The sequence below is a fragment of the Salminus brasiliensis genome, chromosome 24 (genome assembly GCF_030463535.1).
Source record: "Salminus brasiliensis chromosome 24, fSalBra1.hap2, whole genome shotgun sequence".
NCBI lineage: Eukaryota > Metazoa > Chordata > Actinopteri > Characiformes > Bryconidae > Salminus > Salminus brasiliensis.
The window spans coordinates 27,528,989-27,551,343 of record NC_132901.1 but is presented as its reverse complement, the minus strand read 5'-3'; the positions used below and the strand labels follow the sequence as shown (position 1 = coordinate 27,551,343).

General features: G+C 45.9%; 1 protein-coding gene across 4 annotated transcripts in view; it reads right to left on the bottom strand.

Annotated features, from left to right (window-relative positions):
* LOC140546392 (slit homolog 1 protein-like) overlaps positions 1-22,355 on the bottom strand; it is a 128,315-nt gene that overhangs the window by 93,427 nt on the left and 12,533 nt on the right. For all 4 annotated transcript variants that reach the window (XM_072669605.1, XM_072669608.1, XM_072669606.1 and 1 more), the window contains exons 2-4: positions 20,694-20,765; positions 15,812-15,883; positions 13,289-13,360 (exon numbers count right to left, since the gene is read on the bottom strand). In XM_072669605.1, coding sequence (XP_072525706.1) covers positions 13,289-13,360; positions 15,812-15,883; positions 20,694-20,765 — 216 coding nt within the window. The remainder of the gene's footprint in view (positions 1-13,288; positions 13,361-15,811; positions 15,884-20,693; positions 20,766-22,355) is intronic.

Genomic DNA, 22,355 nt, shown 5'->3' with positions numbered 1-22,355 from the left:
ATACAGCACAGGGGCTCCCTCCACGCCACAAGAGCCCGTCAGGAGCAGTGCTGGAGGCTGGCTGAACATCCAGACAACTTATTTCATGGAGGCGACTCACAGCCAGAGAAGCTCATGGACCAGGATTTGTCAGGACTGTTTGGGCCAAACTTCCTCTGTGGATTCCACTCCAATTACATCCAAAGCATATCAACAGAGGAATGATCTCCAACATCTAGACGCCCCCCACCACCCACCCTCTCCCCTCCCTGCCCCCTGCCCCCTGCCATTCACATTTAACGTCTTGAGATGTGCACGGACTAAAACTGTGAAGCTGATCTTCTACAGTAAGATGTCTAAACACACCAGAGATCAGGGGGAAAGGAGAGAGAGAGAGAGAGAGAGATCAATGCACCCGTGGGCCATTGAGCCAAACAAACCGTATTGTCCATAGTTTCCATGGCAACCCACAGTTATCTACACATATCGTGCCAAGTGATTACAATTGGTAAGAGACAAAGGTGAGTGAAGAATTTCAGGGAAGAGAGGAAATCTCCGCTGAAAATATGCTAATACACAGGAATAACGAGACCGTGTGTTAAATTTAGCCACTCCGCCTAAAACCCCGGTAAACGCTGATGGAGGCGGCGGAGGAGTCTGGAGGGACACGGAGAAAGATTAGCTAGTTGACGGCAAGGAAATAACTCGGCCTGCATTTAGCATTTACGTGTGAAAAGCTTTTGTGGAGGCAGACAAGAGAGACTTTATTGACTGGAACAATTGAGTGTGTTCCCTCTCACTAAAACACACGCTCATCAGCAGGCACACGGTGAGAAAAGCCAGGACCGGGTGGGAGGGAGCCAGGCGCGTTGCCTTACATGGGAAAGACTCGGCAGAGGTCGGCGCGCTCGCACTTTCTCTCTGTTTCTGTTTCATATCCGACTGTCTGAGAGGCCCCGTCCACCTAGCTACTGATGTCCCTCTCCAGGAATAACACCCCAGCCAACCGATCTTCCCTTTAAGGGTTCACTCGTTTGTGCTTCGACTCTCAACTCATCCTGTTGCTGTAATTCTAGCTGTATATTTTTTGTTTTTGGCGAGAACAGGGGGAAGTAGGGAAGTGGTGTAGCAGGCAGCGGCCAGACAGAAACATCTACGTGCAGAACAATGGCATTCCGGTTTACAATGGTTTCCTTTCTACAAGCTCCCAAATATCAATCAAACGTCTTCCCTTGGCTTTTATGTAGCAGACATCTCAGTGCAGCCCTGTTAACTCAGGCCAGGCTGAATCTCTGCAGTAATCCCGACTAAACGTTCCCGACTCATTAAGGTATCAAGAGAAAGTTGCGAAATTGTCTATGGCTGGGTGCACAGGGATTAAAAAGCATGCCCGTACGGGCCTTAAAGGGTTAGTGCAAATGAGGGGCTTTTAAAAAGGGGGGCTTCTCTTTTCCTCATCACTCTAAAAACTCCTAATGGAATAAAACAATTTCCAGTTTTTCCATTTTCCATATTTCTCATCATACCATACCATAAATGTGGTAGTTGGCACCAAAATCACTCAAATTCTTCAATTTGTCATACCAAATTTAATACCACGACTAAAAGAACATTAAATAAATGAAATCAATTTAATCAAAAGTATAATTGGAGAAAAATGAGCCAGAATAGAGCATCTTATCTTATCTTAAAAAGTCACCAAGGCCATTTTGCGGGATGTTTAGATCATTAGACAAACCTTTATTTGCCTAAAAATAAGTAAATGTATTTACAGGAGAGTCACACATGCCAGATATTATATATTTTGATTACAAATTACTTTGATTATGACATATTTTGTTATATATGTTATATTATAACATATTTTGATTATAAATGACTTCACACCTACAGTGTTTAGTTTGGTTGCTTGTAATGACTATAACCTACAGCCACAGCTCAGAACTGTTGGAAATTGATCCGAATTTGATCCGAGCTGGAAATTCAATCGTTGTGATGAGTAGTTTGTACTGATTAGATTGACAACAATGTTTATCATTTTTTATATTAATTATTTAATAAATATTATTTATTTGCTACATTTGTGAGGTTTATTAGTGTTATTTGGTCTCTGGATGAACTCAAAAAGTGACTTTCTGTCACTCAAAAATGTGTGAAACAGCAAAACCTGGGGGATTTAAACCAGCAACATTCTCTAAGCTTCTCTAAGCAAACGAATTTCGGTACCACTTAAAAAGGTTCGGTACAGAGTTCGTACCAAAGTCTTGTGGGGTCCAGTGACGTCCCTAATCACACAGAATCATCTGCAGCTCAGCTCGCTGCTAGCTTTGTAAGAGTGGGTCTTGTGATCGGCCCTGGGGTCTGGTCAGATGAATGGCCAGAGCCCTGTTTGTTTAGGCAGTGGCTTTTTTATGGTCTGTTGGCACACTCTGCAAACTGGAAGAAAGGCGAATGTCATCTCCGCTCTGTGGAAGTCTCACCCACCGCCACGTCCCTGCCAAACTGCGTAACTCTAGCCTTTTCCGAAGGTGCCGTGCTGGCTTAAGCTCTCCCCCTGTTTCCCCCACCTCTCGCCATCTACAAAGCACCACGTTATCAAGTCACAGCTTTCCACACAAGAAGAAAGCTTTTCGGAGGTCAAAGCAAGCAGCCGGGATATTGTCTGAAACAGAGCCTGCGACAAATATTCAGCTTGAAAGTGAGAGTCACTTCCGACTCAGTGTTGTGAAAGACTTAATCAGTGTTGGGTTATTGGTCTGCTATCTTCAAACCCAGGCCTCTACCAGGCCAAAATCAATGGGCACCTCCATTTCCACATTAAAGGGGGCTAAGCCATGGGCCCACATATCCTCAGCCCCCCCCCTCAGGGCCAATTAAAAGGCCCTGGACCTCAAGCCTGCCGCTGGTACTTCACCCTGCTATGGGTAAGGAGAGAGAGAGAGTGAGAGAGATTTAGGTGAAGGGAGGTGAGCTCAGTTCTTATCATGTCTTTTCTGTTTCATCCTCACAAAGCCTCTGTGTCACTCCGGCATCCCACCGTTCGGACCGTTTGAAGTGCAAATCCAGGTGCCCCTGCTTTGACGAGGGGGATGTGCCAATTTCAAAGATGACCCCCACTCCCTCCCACCCTCCCTCAAATTCATCCTTGCCTTTTCCACTCACTCTGCCGGCCTTTTTTCTACCCCTTTGCGATGAGAACGCAAAGGTCTACCCTCCGAATCCTGCCTTGCAAGTGTACAAGATATGCCCACCAAACAAGTCCATGACCAGAAGGATGTTCAGGACCAATCTTAGCCATGACATGTCCCACAAAGGGTCAAGCCAACGTGTCCCGAGCGCTTCTTGCTCCCCTGGCTTCTTTTTGCTGAGTCCAAATAAGAGCAAGTAAGAAAACTTTACTCTGGAGCTTCTCCCAGCCGGCATGAAGAGCAGGCTGTGTGCCCCTGACTGCCTGCCCCCTCGCTCTGACCCATGGAGGCAGTCTCTCTGACAGGATTAACTGCCCGTAACATAAAGGACAAATTTGCAGAAGTAAATACTGCATACTGCATACTGTATTCCTGCACGCCACCGTCTCCCAGGTGGAGGGCGAAGAAATCGATTCCATCCCTCCCGGAGTTTTTCTCTTTCTCAACAAAGGAAAGCGGGAGGGTTCAAACTCCAGCCTCTCTGGCTGTGAGCTAGCTCTCTCTCTCTTCCTTCCTGTCCTACCGAGACGAAAATGAGATCAGAACCCCATGCTGCAGCACTGCAGGTGGCACATACGTCCTCATCCTTAACACTTTGAACTGATAAGCAAGACAGCCAGGCTTGTGGAGGAGGAGGGGGGGGGTTGTTTTGCAATCAGTGCATCAGCAGCTTCAGGGACGGACTCTCAGGTAATCAATATCATGTCGCTCGAGTTGGGGCGGGGAGCAAAGCCGAGGTAGGGAAGCATATTGTATAAGGGAGCCCAAGAAAAAGAAGAGGCTTCGATCGAGGAACACCTGTTGGGAGTAAATAAGACTTCCAGTAAAGAGCCTGAGAACTGTTTTAAAAGAAAGTAAGACAAGGACATTGAGACAATAGACTGTATGGACCTGGCTACATGATCCCTATGATTATTACTATGATAGCCTGTCAAATACATCAAACTACCAGCGTTAACCAAACCCAAGACTGGTAACTCAAGGGCCAATTCAAGTTTCAGAGTTGAAGACCCCTGACCTACAGCTTATTCACATCTCCTTAAGATCCACTGGCTTCCCGTAGCTGCTGCCCAGGTCATCAGATTTAGACCACTGACTCTGGTCTACAAAGCCAAGACTGGACCAGCCAGCCCCTCCGTACTTGATAGCGATGGTCAAAAGCCGATCTGCACCAAGAGCCCTTCCAGCTTCAAGTGCGGCTCGGCTCGACCCGCCATCCTTTAAGATCCACGGAAGACGAGCGTCCAGACTTTTTACTGTCCTGCACCGAAGTGGTGGAATGAACTTCCCCTGGGTGTCCGAACAGCAGAGTCCAACGCTCGCTGTCTTCAAACCCAGACTGAAGACCCTCCTCTTCTGAGAGCACTTGGGTGAAGAGTAGAGTGTTATGGTCTCCATATTGACTTGTGTTTAGTAGAGTCTAAGATTAGAGGATCTTTGAATTATTAGTCTATTCAAACTAGCTGAGGTTTTTCTTGGATAAATAGTAAAGCACTATTGTAGACAAAGAGCCTCAAATGAAAACTTCCCCAAGCTACTGTAGCCATACAAAAGGCCGCTTGTCCCCTTAAAACAAATAGACATATTCTTCATAAATGCCTTCGCTTATTTGGCAGCGAGATGTTAACCAGCCCAATTCGTAAAAGGCATCTCAGTCTTAGCTGATTCTGAGACCAGAACAAGGCACTGATTCAGACTGGGCTGGAACCCACTGCTGTAGGGTTCACCTGCACTCCCTGCCAGCCTCCCACATAGTCCTTACACAGAGAGGGTGGTTAGAAGAATGTGAGTGCTAGGTGTAGTCCACTGAATGCACCTACTTAAGAGAGGCTGGTAGAAACAGCAGGGATTTCCCTTTCAGTGAGGAGTAAGGAGATCCAGGGACCTCCACCCAAACGCTTTTTTCCCCCCAAGTAGGCAGTGGGAGGTAAGGAGCAGCCACATTAGATTAGGGCCAGCAGGCTGGTAGGTCTCCCAAAGCAGGGTTGGGCAAATTCATGGACTCAGTATGCACAAGCAGGGTGGCCGTGATGAACGGTGGGAGGGCTGGGTTTGTGTCGAAGGCGGTTCTTTAGGACCCTCAGACCTCCTGTAGGACAGGTAGGGATCACAAGTAGCCCAAGGCTTCAGGGGAGCCCCTACCCTTCCTCCGGAACAAAAGGAGGACTGAGAACAACAAACAGAAAACAGTGGAGTTGGAGAGACAAAAGCAGCCAGAGGGCAACTAGGAGGAAGAATTCAGATTCACTTCCCCAGGAAGCCGAACTCCAAAGTACCTAATTACGGAGCCTAGATCGCAGGCTTGATGGCATCAGCTCCATGTCTGAAGCGTGGTGTATATATATATATATCTCTCTCTCTCTCTCTATAAGTCTTTACCCATCTCCTACTTTCTGTCCTGGTGTTTAGGCTTGTGTATTTCAGTCGCCTTGGAAGGAAGGCTTCAGAGGTGCTTAGCAGTAGTCTGCTCGATGGTGGTGGCACTGTGTGTGTGGGCTTCGTTTGCCCCTCACGTTGTGCTTGTTTACACATGCAGAAGAGGACGAAAGACAAAACAGGGAGTGGGAGAGCGAAGCGAAGAGAAGTTTCCTCAAAGCCCTGTTTACACAAGAGGGCTTAGACGTGTCCTATGAGGAAGAAAGAACTGGAGTCTTGTTGCCTGGGGAGACCCCGAAATCCATTTCCCCGCTAGACTACAAGCAGCAGTCGCCTCCTAGCATCACCCCTCTCCATCTCTGAGACTGTTCAAACAACAGCAGCCAGACGAATCCCGGTAGGCAAATGGAGGGGTCAAACAAGGGGATGAAAGTAATGAAAATGTCTGGGATACCTTCCCAAAAGTGCTGCTAATTTGGGACGTTTTGTTCTGGCTATACTTCAAAGTTGGACTACGTCTGCGGTGGTTGGGCTTGGGCCGAGGCGAGAACCCCATGCATCCTTATGCATTGCATTGCCTCTAGCAGGTCGTTCCACACCTCTGCCATTCCTCAGCTTGTTTACTTTCACCGAGGAACCAGACTGCAGCGCGATCACTTATGCATGCCCTATCAATTCATAATAGCTGGCCTAATTCCCAAAACACACATGTTAAATAAAGCAGTTATGATGAGCAGGGGGTAGGGGGAGCCATTCATTAAAGATCTAGACTGATCCAGCTTGCGGAGCTGTGTCCTGAGGGAGCAGGCGCTTTACAGAGGCCTTCATCGCCGCTTTGAAACACAGCTCCTGATACCCGCTGATTGAAAGGCTTGATGTTGAAGCCCTTTATCGTGAATATTTAACAGGCCCGATCCATCCCATGCATTATTGATGAAGGAGAAACACAGAACTGCTAGTACATACAAACAGAACTCGCCTGCTGCCCCCCCTCCATCCCACTCTCCACTCATTCTGAATATTTCAGACGATGGAGTGGTTTCTAAATTACCCCTTTGGCTTCCGCTTCCTTCAGATGGTTTTACGGCATTTCTGTTTCTCTCACACACCGCGCAGCCCGTAAAAAGCCAGCGACAACTCATAAAATCCACTTTTACCACCTGAGAGGGGCAGGGGCCAGGGAGCTAATGCTTGGTTAGATGACCCGACTGCTGACCACTGTGCGTCTTTTTTTTTAAGAGTTCATTCAGTTCCCCCCCAAAAAAACTACGACATTTAGCTGCGTTCAACGACCTTATGAATTCAGAAAAGGAATCTACGAGAGCTATTCTGCCAGGCAACCCCAATGTACATGAATATATGAAATAATTAGAAGCAGCATCTCAATGTAGTATGTAAGGTGGGAGGGCCTGTATTTCTCTGGATATACTATGTTTATGCTGGTGGGGGCTTCCTGAAGAAGCAGGAACTACAGGTGGATTTTCTATCTTATTAGCCAGGCTTTGAGAACGTCTCCTGGTATAGATGATAAATGTGAAGCAATTAAAGGATTATAAATTTAATGTTCTTCATAATTTGGTCATTGTCATTTGGCCCAACCCACTGGCAAGGTCAAATTATGCTACCAAGGCATGTGCTTCCTTTTTTTAGAAACTGCTGCTGAAGCAACGCCACTGGAGAGCTCAACACGCTTGGAGGAGAACACTAACGGTCTATTGAGTGGCATTCGCTGATGAAGGAGATGGATTTAGGCCATAAACTTGCAATATCTCCCAATGGTAGGGCCCATCCTTTGTCAGTTTCTAAACCTACCTGTTGTAAACAACTTAAAAAAAGTAAAAATTTAATTAACCTCAAAATTAATGCAATTCCACCAAATCCTGATACGTCACTGCAGTTTGTTATGTTCATGGATTTGCTTTCTCACGTTAAGAGACAGGGAAATGCAGAGGTATTTTCCGAAAGCGCCTCAGTCCGCAGTTTGTGAGCTGAGGGGAGGTCCAAAAAAGCCCAAAATGATTTTAATACAGCCCTACTAGCCTGTCCTTGCAGGAGACCAGCACAATGAACACAACCTCTTTGGTAGGACTTCAGTAGGACTTTGGCGAAGACATTAGTAGCATTTGAAGGTAAATGGCTTTTTGAGGACACGGTCATCACTGGACAGACAGTCAAGTCTTTTATGAAAGAGCCAAACCTTTCAGCCCGCTAATGAGAAACAGTTCTACTTTGCCAATCATCGTTAACACTGTTGTACTTGCGGTAGAAAGTTCCGAGCAATACCAGACACACCCCCACAACAAACCACTGAAGTTACCCACTAAAGGGGAGACCCCCATTAGCGTGCAAGTGGTCTTTGGCATGCTTTTATTGGGTATTCATCTGGCCTGACAAAAAGGAGGAAACGACAAGCCGGTCTACCCTATTAACAGTCTGCCAGGGGCGCTGAGCAGGACAGGACAGGGGAGCAGAGGGCAGGGGGAAAAGGGGGAAGGTGGGCTTTGGGACGGACAGAATCGAATGCTGTGATTTTAAGACTGACAGTTGGACCCCTATTACAAAACAGCCTCGCATAAGAGGAAACACATTTATCTTTATAGGCTGAAACGCAAGACATGAAATACAATATAGGCAGTGCTGTACTTAAGAGCATTATTTATACACACAGTGGAGAGAGAAGGTTTAAGCTTTCAACCATTAAAATTCCATCACGACCGGGATGTAGGAATGTGTAGAAAGCCAGCTTGAATGAAAGGTTATAAATGGTGAGAGTCAGGGCTTCCCTTTAAAAACACATGTTCGCTAAACACGCTCCCACACAGGACGGACAGGCCAAAACGGGAAAACCATAAAACTCCTCGACTACCATGACTTTTTTTCCCGGCTATTTTGATGACTAAAGACGGACCACCAAAGCTATTATCCTCTTTCACTGACGGTGACTAATGGCCCAAAGGGCGGCGAAGGGGTTGTCTATGAATCAGTGACAGTGGTCAGGCTCTAATGAGAGCTCCTGAGGCTCTTCGTCAGTGGGTGGAGGGGACGTAGGAAGGAAAGAAAAAAAAAAAAAAACAGAACAGGAGAGAGATCCAGAACGCTGCACCCAGGACGAGTGAGAAAAAAAGCCTGATGGCCTCATTGTGAGAAACAGAGAAGAAGAAGAGAGTGGAGGATCGGTCTGGGTGGTACCTTAAACAGTAATGCAGATGTGCTAGACTGAAAGGTGAAAAGAGAACTGCCTGGATGTCTCAAGGGATCTCATGGTAGAACAAGCTGATCTGAGCTGTGAACAAGATTGGGATTACTTTGAGAACGTCTCCTGGTACAGATGACTGATACCAGTCTAAAATGTAATCTGTGAAGCAATTAAAGGATTATGAGTTTAATGTTCTTCATAATTTGGTCACTGTCATTTGGCCTAACCCACTGGCCAGGTCGTCCCCTTTCAAATGATGCTACCAAAGCCTGTGCTTCCTTTTTTAGAAACTGCTGCTGAAGCAACGCCACTGGAGAACGCCACTGGATTTACCTGTTTTAAATAACTTAAAAATTAATAATAATATAAAAATTTAATTCATGTTAAAAATGAATGAAATTCCACCAAATCCTGATATATCACTGCAGTATTTTATGTTCATGGTTTTGATTTCTCACTTTAAGAGACAAGGAAACGCAGCAGCATTTTCCGAAAGCGCCTCAGTCCACGGTTTGCGAGCTGAGAGGAGGTCCAAAAAAAGCCCAAAATGATTTTAATACAGTGTTGTTTTATTAATATAGTTCATAAAGCTGTATTGAGCGAGTGCTGAGTTTACAAACTGAAAGTACCTGGAGGAAAGTGTTATTTTCTGTGTTTTATGTCAGACATCTGCTCAGTGCACATTCTCATGTGCATTCTCTAGGGAGCTGTAGGCCAGCATGCATACTGGTGTATATGCAAGTGTATTAGCTCCCAGCCTGCATGTACTGTATGGAGAGAGATCCGCTGTGCAGATTGTCTACAAATAATTCTTTATTTTTCTGCATCCAGACGACAGAAACCCAGAAACCCAGTAAACATCCATTTCCAGCATCATTGCCTCGGCCTCATCTTTTCTTCTCGGCAGTCGTGGACCACAGAACACATCGCAGAAGCTCTTATGCCCCTTGAAACGCGCTGTAACGATACTTCAGCTACGACATTTCTACTTTGACCAAATCCGAAAAGAGCTCTGCATGATTGATACGTCCTTGTTTTAACAGACTTTTACTGTTTCTATGGTTGTGAGGGAGATCTCATATGGAACGAATCACGAGCTGGTATCCTTCATCCACGGCCAGGGCTTTTTGCTCAAACTTTCATCTCCTGGCGGACGTTCGGGAAGATTACGAAAGCAAAGTAACGGTGGCAAATAATTCAAAGCCTCAAAAGCACGAGGCTGCACGATGTGCAAGGGCTGGGGAAGGGAGGAGGGAGGAGGAGGCTGCATGCATGACCACACATCAAAAGCATCCCATTCTTTTCCTGTACCGTGTTTTTTAATAAATAAATAAATAAATAAAGCAATCCCGTTCGCATGCATGCAGTCCGCACATCCAGAGAGAGAGAGAGAGAGAGAGAGAGAGAGAGAGAGAGAGAGAGAGAGAGAGAGAGAGGGTATATAATTAGAGTTAGTCTTTGTGTAGTCTCAGTGTTTGTGTATCTGGCACCCAGCGGTCGCCAGGCAGTAGCACGGAAGCGAGAGACGGCGCTGCCACCCACCCTGATCTTCACAAAGTGTGTTATGATTTATCACAGGGAGAGAAATAGAGAAACAAACAGAGGAACCAAGGAGAACCGGCAGCAAGGCATGCCTTGAAGAAGAACCCTGAGAGCTGTTGCCCTGAACAACAGGTGACCACAGGTTCCTTCACTGATCAGCTTGAGAAACCTGCCGATGAGGATTTCCATCCACACACACACACAGACACGCAGCTTTCTCCAAACCAGATGCCGTTCCCTGAAGGCATCTATCAAGCTTGCTTTAACCCCTCCTCTCCAAACTCTCCCAGCCCCTTGCCTCGGCTGTACTCACAGTATGAATACTCTAATTACAGGCATGGCCGAGGCAGATTACAGGGACCGGAGTCTGTCTTTCTTGAGATGGTGATAGTGATGAGAGACTAAGGGGGTTGGGGTTCTGGGGAGGCGGAGGGGGATGGGGGCAACAGGTCGTTAACCATGATGAATGCCACCCCTTTCTTGCTAGTTGTTGTTCCACCAAGTCAGTCCTCACTCTCACCATGTTTCTAGGGTTGTGCTACAACAACCACCACTGCGCAAGCTCCCCCGACCCAAAACATCCAACACCTGATGAGCTGTAACCGCTGCTGCAGCTTGTCAGGCCTTGTCAGGTCTGCTGTAATGGCCCGCCGACATGTTCTTTCACTCAATGGGGAACGAGTCGTCTCCATCTTTGTGACACATGTGTAACAGGACCTTACTTCTTTGGGGGGGGGGGGGGGGTCCCCGATGTTCTCCACAATTTAGCCACCAGTCAGTTCAGACTCACTGGCCGGGTCCTTCCTATCCATGATTCTTGGACTTTCTTGGATGGCCATGACCTCATTGGGGATTGAATTTGCAATGCTTTGACAACATTCAATACAATGACAAAAGTATTGGGACACCTGCTTGTTCATCTTCTAAAATCAAGAGCATTCATTTCCCCTGCCTTTTTTGGAGAAGCATTGCTGTGAGCAGCGTTAGTGAGGTCAGGATGTTGGATGGATGATCACCACCCTAACTCACCAGCTCATCTGAAAAGTGCTGGATGGAGCACTGCCATCATTCCAGAGAACACAGTTCTTCCACTGCTCCACAACTCCTCAATGCTGGGGGATTAATACCCCTCTACTAGTCCACGCCTGGCATTAGGCAGCATGTCTATCTGCTCTAGAGAGTCCTATTCTATTGGCAGCACTTCTCTACAGGGTCTAGACAACCTGTGTGTGTGTGTGCATTTGCTAAAGATTTGTTAAAATAGCTGAATGCATTCGTTAGAAGGGGTGTCCACAAACATTTGGACATACGGCGTACCTGTCTATCAGTAGAGCAAGTCAAAGGCTAACGTTGACCCTTGAAGCAGCGCTCTTCCATGCAAACTGTAAGTGTGGTCGAGGGCAATAGATTTTTAGTGCTAGTTTCCATAACAAGGATTTAATCTCTTAACCTCCACTGATCTGCCAACAGTAAGAGCATGGATCGTTTTCCATGTAACTACTACATAACAATCCTTAGGATATCTCAAAAGTCTTATAGATGGGATTTGGACACCGGCTCTGTCGCTGGGTACCTTCCTGAACGGCTCATATAAATAGCATCCTGAGCGACCTGGCCGAGACCATCCTCGCACCCAGCGCCGATCACTTCACAACAACGACAGGCCGAAAGAGCAAAAGCAATGCAGAGAGAGAGAAGGAAGGAAGCCAATTAATCCTCCACGCAAGAGAAAACATCTGGGTTAACATTCCACCCTAAGGGCAATGGGCCTTCACATTAAACCCACTTGTTAAGGGCATTAAAAAAAGCCACCTTAACAAGTCCCAGTGAGCGCTCCGAGCAATACGAAGGCAAGCCTTCCTGTGGGACGAGAAACCTTTTAACGGTATTAAAACCTCTACACTAGCGAGACAATGCTGTCCGTTAGCCGTGCGTCAATCTGGGGCTGAGGGAAGGCTGTGTCACAGATGTCAGGCAACTGTGAGAGGCATTAGGCCTGGGGTTCCTCCGAATTCTTTGCACTCCTCCCAAAACCTGTAGAAGAGATGCTGGGATACTGCTAATGGTGCCCAGATGAAACGCCCATGAATCCGTCAGAACGATGACCCCGAAACAGATGACCCAACGCGATCTGCCCACGCTCAAACGGCTCCTAAAGGTGTGCCTATGTTTCCAGACATGCCTGGCTGAAAATGCAAGCTCTGCACCGATGTGAACAGGGTACTTAAGTGAAGGTTTGGCCTTGGAGAGTCCAGTTGGTATGTGTGTGTGTGTATGTGTGTGTGTTGGGGGTTCTGGAGAGGGAAATGGTTTTTCCGTGTCTCAGTAACTGAGCATTTCCAGCTCTGGCTACACAGGTAACATGAACTCAAATGATCAGCAGAAAGGGCCAGGCCTACACCAATCATCTGCGGAAAGGGCTTTCAGAAGGCTTTCAGACATAAATAAAAGTTTAGCATGGCTGCGGTTCGCCGCCTCGACAGGGGGGTGCCATTTTCCGAACCGCCAGTCTTCCTCCCAAAAGAGCGGAAAACAAAAGCCCGTCCAATCCACCAGAGAGAAGAGAGGCAAGCGGCTCTTCTCGGGGAGGCTTTCGGCAGCCCACGCCAACCAAAACCCCAAATGTTTTTTTTTTTTTTCCCATCAATGAAAACATTCATAAGCATGAAGAATGAAGTGCCCTCAAACTTTCTGACCTTCGCGAAGCAACTCCGCGTTGCCATAGTGCCGCATTCAGAGTTTGCACGCGCTCGGACGATTCGGCAGAATTAAATCTGCGTGCAAAACAAAGCACTCCACCTCCTGAACGTCTACCCGGCTGTACCCACCCGAACGACCGACCAACCAACAGGAGCTTGCAGACCACATGACCTCGTGACGCGGACACATCTGCCACAATACTGCAGACAATGAAGTCGTCTAAAACCCTAGAAATCAAAAAGCGAAGACCAGAGAGGCCAGAGCGAGTGAGGAGCGGTAGGAGAAGAAAGGAAGGCAGGGGACTCACAGTCGTGACAATGCAGCGTTCTTCTGGAACAGAAGCTCTGGGAGCTGGTGGAGCTGGTTCCTGTTCAGCCGTCTGTCATGAACAAAAGGAGAGGGGTAGAAAAAAGGAAAGGCACTGAATTAAAGTCGTCACAGTAAACATGGAGAGAGTAAGAAAACACAAGCTCAGATCCTGGCAGATCCACACGGACTGGGACATGCTAAAGCTGTTCAGACGTCTCAAAGCCCTGCTAGATGCGAAGTGACTTCAGTGAAGTTGAGCGGGTTTGAGGGGTAATTGAGGAGCAAAAATTGAGAACAGATTGGAACTAATTACTAAATGAGACGGCCTGTGAGGGGACAGCAGCCCTATCCAATAAGACTCTGTAATAATTACAGTGTTTTTGTTATACTATTAAAACGACGCTATAGTTTTGGCTATGAGCGAGCCGCCGCCAATGCCGTAAACCAGCCAATCAGAGCAAAGATAATTATATATATAAGTTTACATATGACTTATATATTTAATTACTCAATAATGCATTTATTCGGCACCTTATTTAGCAGAGGGAGATATCTGGAACATATACCTACCAAGCAAACATATAGAGTATAATCCATATATCCATATATAATCTATAAATGAGACGGCCTAAGCGCAAAGCGACAAGACATATGGAACTATTGGTTTCTGAGAGCTATTGAAGAGGGCAGATGACAGACTTTGTTGGACTTTTTATCCGAGGGGGGGTGGGGGAGTGTGGGGGGGTCGGGTCGCATCACATGTTGCACATTAAAGTCAGCAGCTGCGCGCTGTGGCCTTTCTCCTAGCTCGAACAGGAGCCCGCCTCTGATGTGGCTCCTTCGTTTCTACAGCGAGCACAAGCACACGCCTGGTCCCGACTTGCGGCCTGACAGCCCATTTCTGGTGGGGCTGTTTTGCAGCTACTTAAGCCAGAGCGAGCGGGGAGCGTGTGATTAGTGTCTTGTTTGCGGGGCGCTCGTAACGACCCTAAGCCCGAAGCTTCCCGCTGTGCGGCTTCTTGGTTGGGTTCCTGACCGGCTGGTGGCGTTTGCTTCCTTCTGTGTTTATGATGTTTTGTTTGCAGGGCCAGAAACAAGTGCAGAAACGGAAATGGCAGCCTGCAAATGAAGCACGCCGCAGGTCCCGTTAGTTAATATGCGGTCTGAAGTTACTGTGGTGGTTAAAAATAAGGGCTGCCAGCCATCCAGGACTTCCCTGGATTGTTCCACACTTTGGTTTAACCTCTCAAACCCTGCATGTAAGCCTGTCCTCACACTCCTAACTGCATGACTATTTCACAGGCCTCAACCTTGTGGGACTCCACAGGACTGGCCAAACAATAGCTAATTGGGGGAAAATATGAAATTCATGGAAGAATTTTCAACAAATATTTATTTGACAAGAACCAAACTATGATGTTTTAGACATTCTGGGTCAGAACATCAGCAAAGCATCAGGTAGATCTTAAGTGTTCCTGGTATGCAGGAACCTGCCAAATGTGGACTGGCTTGCAACAGGGTTAGGGGCTTCTAAGACTCACCGATGTTCATGGAGGTCCCACCTCACAATCTGCTGCTATCTGGACACTTTCAGAGGTCTATCCATGCCTTGATGGGGTCAGTTTTGTTATTAGGCAGCGGTTGTAAAGCTATGGCTGAATGGTGCATATCAGGCATCTTAATGGGCCTGGAAATATGGTAGTATTTGCATATTTCTGGCCTAACGTTTCCTAATGCTTACATTCTTGATTGGCTTCCAAGAGCTAAAGCAGCATGAACCTGATGTTTGACTTCGTTTCCAGTGCTGTGGCCATGTGTTGGAATTCATAGCTGTTTTTCTTTTATTATTATTTACATCACACCTCACCGCACGTGCACATATTACAGTCATCATCCAGTCCAGTGCGGCCAGTGTGTCAACAGTGGTTAACTTGACTCTCTCTCAAACGTGCACCCGCAGGTCCTTTAAGGCTCACACTAACGACAGATATGGGTCATATGGGTCATCAGATTCAGACCCCTGACTCTGGCCTACAAAGCCAAGACTGGACCAGCCAGCCCCTCCACCAGTACTTAATGGCGATGGTCAAAACCCTGACCTGATCTGCACCAAGCTTGCCCTTCCAGCTTCAAGTACGGCTCGGCTCGACCCGCCATCCTTTAAGATCCACGGAAGACGAGCATCCAGACTTTTTTCTGTCCTGCACCGAAGTGGTGGAATGAACTTCCCCTGGGTGTCCGAACAGCAGAGTCCAACGCTTGCTGTCCTCAAACCCAGACTGAAGACCCTCCTCTTCTGAGAGTACTCAGGCGAAGAGAAGAGTACTATGGTCTCCATATTGACTTGTGTTTAGTAGAGTCTAAGATTAGAGGAGCTTTGAATTCTAGTGTATTTGAACTAGCTGAAGTTCTTCATGAGTAAACAGTGAAACTCTTTTTATAAGTGTCTGCTAAATGTAAATAAATGTAAATGTCATTTATAATAATAAATGTGAGGAGACCAGAACATCAGAACACTTACAGTCTCTCCAGCTCTTTCATGTCATCGAAGGCCCCACGCTCGATGGCTCCGATCTGGTTCTCCATCAGCTGCCTGTGGAAAGTAGTCACCATTAGAATCATAAGGTACTAGGCATAGGTTCTGAAGGTTATTACAGTTCACAATTGTATTGGTTCTAATGTTTGGTTCTGGTTGGTTGCACTGCATATTCCAGATGGTTAAATAATAAACATGATTTCAGGCCATTTAAGGGCCATTTACTGGTATTTCCCTGTACTCTATACCTCGTGCTCAGAGGTGTAGAGTGGTATGTTTACCCAGCCAGGGAACAGAACTCCAGGAAAGGTGGTACTGTTGCCCACCGTGCTACACCAATTAACATAGATGCATAAGGATTCGCATATTTTCAGGTTTAATGGAACTGAAAGCTGGTTCTGTGAACACCTCTGAAGTCTGAAACTTTCTCCTGCCAGCTTGTGGCTTATTGGAAAAAAGCCTTGATCCCTAACTACAGACACGGTAGGTCAGCGGTTCCCAACCCAGCACACCACCTTCAACTCAGGAAGGGCTTGTTAATGAGCTTAGCCGATCAGCTGGATCAGGTGGGTTCCTCCAAGGCCTGGGGTTTGGAACAACTGCAGTAGGTGGTTCAGTCCCTGTCCTTAGATTGACTTCAGGAGTTTGTGGTGCAAGCCAGCCGGCGGAATCTGGAATACTTGGCAAGTGGGGTGTCGGAGCCGAGGGAGTCTGGCCAGGAAAGTGGGCAAGAAAAAGTGCTAGCGAGCTCTGGGAGACTGTGGCGGTAGTGTGTACCCAGTGGGGAGGCTGGTGTGGTGAGGGATGGCGGTGGGTTCACTGAACAGAGGTCTGGGTTGTGAACCACGGAGGCTAGCATGCTCCGAGATGTGGAGGGCACTGGCTGAGACAAGGGGAGGGGGTTGTGGGGTCCCTCTGTGGCTGGGAGCTCTAAACTGAAGCTACTTATTCGAAGCAGTTTGAGGGCGAGAGGTTTGAACCGCAGGCTTCGACATGGGCCTTCAACTCTGAGTACAAACAGGTTCGTCTTGGGACTGCCAAAACAAACGTGGGTAAAAAAAATAAAAAGGATGCTTTTGGATGCGGTACAATCTAACACCTTGGGAGTCATGCGTCCTGGCTTTGAGGAAACAAAAGAGTTGTTCATTAAAATGAACAGCTTTCATGGAACAGCGAGTTCCCTTTGAGGACTCCAAATGAGAACCAGCCTCATTTTTATTTCTCTGGGATGAAGCAGAAATGCAAATCACAGATCAGAGACCATTAATAAATAAAAGGAATAAATAAATACATAAACAAACTGTTGTGGTTTTGTTCAAAGATGATGGGAATTTCGACAGAGGGCTCATTACAAAGGGAACGCCTCTTTAAAAAGGAGCTAAAGATAATCAAACTTTCCAAATTTCCCTTATTGTTTATTTTCCGCTTATAATATTTGTAGCAACAGTTTTACTGTGTTGTTGATACTACAGAGCAGCTCATTGCCTCCAGACTCTGCTAATTACGGGAATACGGGCTGCTACAGGAACCAGGCCTTGTGACCGCAGCTTTTTTCCTGTGCCCGTCTCTGCAGAAGGGGAGCTCAAACTCGGCTGTCCATGCTAGGCTAAAAGCTAACACTAGCCAACGCTCCTCTCTCCATCCTCCACTCCCTCCAGCACAAACTGAGCTCAGAACCAGACTCATCAGGAGTGAGCCCTGGCTTATTTATTATCGGTAAGACTCAAGAAAGCCAAACCCGGAGGAAACAAGCGGAGGGCAAGGCTAAAAGCTAACCAGCTAGTCTCTTCAGCTCGCTAACAGCACATCGTACTGAGAGGACACAGTGAGAGGACAGCAGCCCTATCTGATAAGACTTGGGAATAATTACTTTTGTGTTTTTGATATATATATATTAAACTTACACTATAGTATTGGCTATAAGTGAGCCGTCGTCAGTGCCACAAACCAGCCAATCAGAGCAGAGATTAGCGTTTTCTGGTCCTCCATAAAAGAAAATCAGTGTTTTATTCAGAGGTAAAATAACAGGGTGGTGAACAGTCTTGTTAAACGATATCTGAGCATTTTTCACTCGAACCAAAGCCAAATACTTTCTGTTTATACATGATTTATATATTTAAATACTCAATAATGCATTTATTCGGCACCTTATTTGGCAGAGGGAGATATTGGGAACATATCGGCTTAAGTTTCCACATGGAAAAAATCTGATATGTTGTAGTACATTAAAAAATCTATGACAAATGTACAGTAGAATATATGTAATTCTCTTAAATTCAACATATAAGTGGAATATATATACAATGACATATATTTTCACAATATATGGAGTGTATCACACATGTATGACAAGTATATACTTTATAATTGATATATTTACTTAAATATATGCTTGTACCTACCAAGCAAACATATATTCTACATATTCCCCATGTGTCCAATATATCATCCTTTATGATAATATGTGCATATACGGCCGTATATCAGATTTCCGTACAGTCTAGCAGTAGAATTAAAGGTGAACACATATAACAATAACGGCTCATCCCTAAACAGCGGGAGGTGTGAGTGTATGTAGTCTGGCTGTGTTCACAGACGTATTCTTAAGCTCTATTTTTCAACCCACTTTAAACAAATCCACAACTGCTCACTGACAGATCCGACCACACGACTCGAGGAAGGCGCGAGCCTCCTCAGTTCAGACGCCAGGCCGAGCGCGAGTTCAGAAGGCAGGCGGCCGTAACGACCGCTCTTTGTTTTCTCAGCGTCTGCGCGAGAGTCTGCGACTGTAAGCATAAACCGCTTTTCCTGTAAGTGCTTTCCCTGTCCAGGGCAAGGGTTCACAACCCCCGATTCTGCAGCAGGGCGGTCGACTGGCAGGGGTCAGAAATGTGAGAGACGCCCCCTCCCCCCAACTCCACGCTTCTGCCTCCATGTTAATCATGTTAACAACCCGCCTGGAAGTGCAGGGGCCTAGAGGGAGACCTCGGAGCTCCTTAGGGGAACTGAGGAGAGTGTTTGTATGTGTGTGTGTGTGTGTGTGTGTGTGTGTGTGGTGGGGGTTAACTGAGAGACGGAAAACCTCAAGCCCCCACTTTTGATTCCCTTGTAAAAAGTAAGTATTTACATCTAGCTCTGGACGAGACGACAGTAGCGGGGTCACCGTCCACCGTAGCTCCACTATGTCGGCTCCCGGTTCGTTAGCGAAACCAACTCAGGGTGGCTTTAATGGGTTTTAAAGCCTTACATGCTCTCACACACCCAAATATTCTGGGCAGACTTGAAGGCTTTATGAGATCTCCAAGGTCAGCTTCTGAATTGCTGTTCACTGTCCCACAGCTCAGACTGGCGTCTCGGGTTGGCTGAGCCTTGTGGGACGGTCCTCCAGCAGCGGGATGGGCAATATAGCATAAACCTAATCAAGAAGTCCTTCTGGAGCATTTCTATTGGTCCATTCCTCATGAACCTCTGACACAATGTAAAGACAAAATTGTAAAAATGGAAAGGTAAAGGGTTCTGATTGGCTGATCTGCGCTGTGGCTGGTTTAGATCGCAACCTAGCCTGAAACACTGCTTCTAACCCCATTAATCCCATTCAGCAGGCGGGGCTAACGTGCTGTAAACGCAACAGTGGGATTTACTCAGTGCTTAGAGTCCATGTATGGGCTGTAGGGACAGGAGAGTGTGGATGTTAAGGCATTATCAGAGCTTATACACTATATTAAACTATTTTATTAGGTTTTTAACACAATATAATTGATTTTTTAAACAACAATTACATTAAAAATTGAAAAACAGCAAACATTTATAGGAGCACTGGACTGATTCCAGTCCATCTTAGTTACACTAGTCTTACTAGGGCACTGTTGATATCTCTGATAAGGATGAAGCAGAGTAATTTATCAAAATAACGTTAAATATTATTATTCTTACCATCTCTACTATAATCATATTAGTTATATTATATTATCATTATTATAGCAGCACATCTAAGCAGACTGGTGCTTCGGGACTTTTATTGGTCATTTATAAATAGTTCTGATCAGAGGAGGATGGACACCTCTTTGTGAGCCCCCTCCTTGGTTTCTCCCAAGGTGGTCTCTGGTTGCTCACTGGAGGTCTAAGCTTTTTAAGTTGTCGGTCTCATTGATTTGACTTGAAACGCGAACGAAAAGCAAACAGGATGGCCGTGCGATTGTGCTTTTGCTGGACGACGCTACAAAACACAACAAAACAGACGAAGAAATGTAAATGTGCCTTTAACAAAAAACCCATCAGCCAATGAACATGTGGAACCTGTATAAGAAGCCTGCAGCTGATCCTGAGTCATTTTATTTGTGAGTACATTCTGTCTTCGCTCCTTTATGCCATAAAATGTGGCCATAAAATTCAACTAAACAGCGGAGAGAAGAGAAGTAGCCCCACATTAAAGGAGGGTTCTCAGAAGGGGTTTTATGGAGGGAATGAAGAAAGGATGATATCTGGCTGGCATCATATCCTAATAAAAAAAGGGGCTCCTCCTTAGTAAATACTGATATGTAGAATGATCTCACAGCTTAAGTTGGTGGACGACTGGTGGACAATCTTTGGTAGATGTTTGCAGATGCTCACTCACCTTGCACAGAACTTACATTTAGCTCAAATTAAATATTAAATATGTATTAATTTATATTATAATTATTAAATTCACCTTCATGACCCCATACCTAACCCTAAACCTTATCCTAACCCCAACCCCAGCAGTTTCTACAGGAGATAATCTACAGGATAATCTACAGGAGGCTATCCAATCAAAGCAGGACCAAAACATCTGCAATATCTACATGTCTCCAAAACATCAGCAGAGGGTTATGAAGGAAGCACTTACAGAACACGGAGGTATTTGAGTCCGGAAAAGTCATTCTTGTTGATGCGGGTGAAGTTATTTCCATTCAGTTCCCTGCAAGAGAAACATCAAATATTAATGGCGTCCTGCTCCGTCGGGATCTTTCCATTGAAGCTGGATTACATGCTGGTAACAAGTGATGTAGATGTCTGTTTGCTGATTCTCAGGATCCCGTTACATGACAACACTGATGAAGAGGGGGAAAAAAAGCACACAAACACGACTGCATGCACTTACGCTGGTTTAGCCTCCAGCATGTTTAGTCTAGACCCATAATAAGCAGACCTACAGTAAATCACTAAGTACCTGCCTAACGACAGATCAGCATCTCTGTCTGTATCTCCAGACTCCCCTGAGTGCCAGATCCATCCAATTATACAGAGAGAGTGTTTGTTTAACCCAATCAGACCTAAATCTGACCGTTCTTACAGGGTTCTCCGCTTGCACATACAGTTCTAGGAAAATCTTTATTTAGTACAGAACATTTCCTACATGCTGAGGTTCTCAAAAAAAAAAATATATATATATATAGGTTCCTAATTTGTTCTAGGAATAATATTTAATTCATATGGAACCTATTTTTTTAGCTAGAACATACAGAACATGTACCTATGGAGGCTAATGCTTTACATATGTACATATGTATGATATGTACATATGTACAGTACATATGTCCAAATATTTGTGGACACCCTTTCTAATGAATGCACTCAGCTACTTTAAGTTGCACCCACTGCTGACACACACAAACACAGCTTGTCTAGAGCCTGTAGAGAAATACTGCCAATAGAATAGGACTCTCTGGAGCAGATAAATAAACATGAGCCTATTAGCACCATGCTGCCTAATAATGCCAGGCCAGGCGTGGGCTAGAGGGGTACAGAGCCCCTAGCATTGAGCTGTGGAGCAGTGGAACAATGCTTTTGGGATGAGTTGGGAAGTTGGGGGTGATGAGTTGGGGTGGTGATCATCATCCAACATCCTAGCCTCACTGACATTCTTGTCGTTGAATGCAATCAAATCCTCACAGCAGTGCGCCTAGTATCCAGTACTGGGACAGTAGAGACAGTTAATCCAACAAAAGCAGGACAAAGTCTTGTTTTAATACCCTTAATTTAAGAAGAAACAACAAATGAATAGGTGTCCCAATACTTTTGTCAACATTGTGTCTATAGACTAGCTAATTAAATGCTAGCAAAGTCCACTGTTAGGCTAGCTGCTTGGGAAAACACTATGTCTATGAGATGTCTTATTATGTCAAGAAGTGAGAGGAAGTAAAAGGAACATGTCCTCCCCGTCCCCTCAGACCCTGATTCTGCACCAGTGCATTACAGTCAAACACAGCAGGATTACTACGATGATGGGATTCAGACAGCAGAGCTTCAGAGAGCAGAATAGAGTGGACTGCTGTGCTAATAATTTGCCCTTCTTCCCCCCTACTGAGGGTATCATCAATAGCAGCATCAGGGGGACATCAGCCAATGTCCCTTGAGTCTCTCTACACTGAATCAAACAAAAGCCACTCAATTAGCTCTAGCAATGATGGAATATGAAGAGAAGGCCTCATCAACGCCATTGTCTGCTCTCAAAATGCTAACGTGGCTCAACAATTAATGCATATTAGCGTGGAACAGATACCACTGC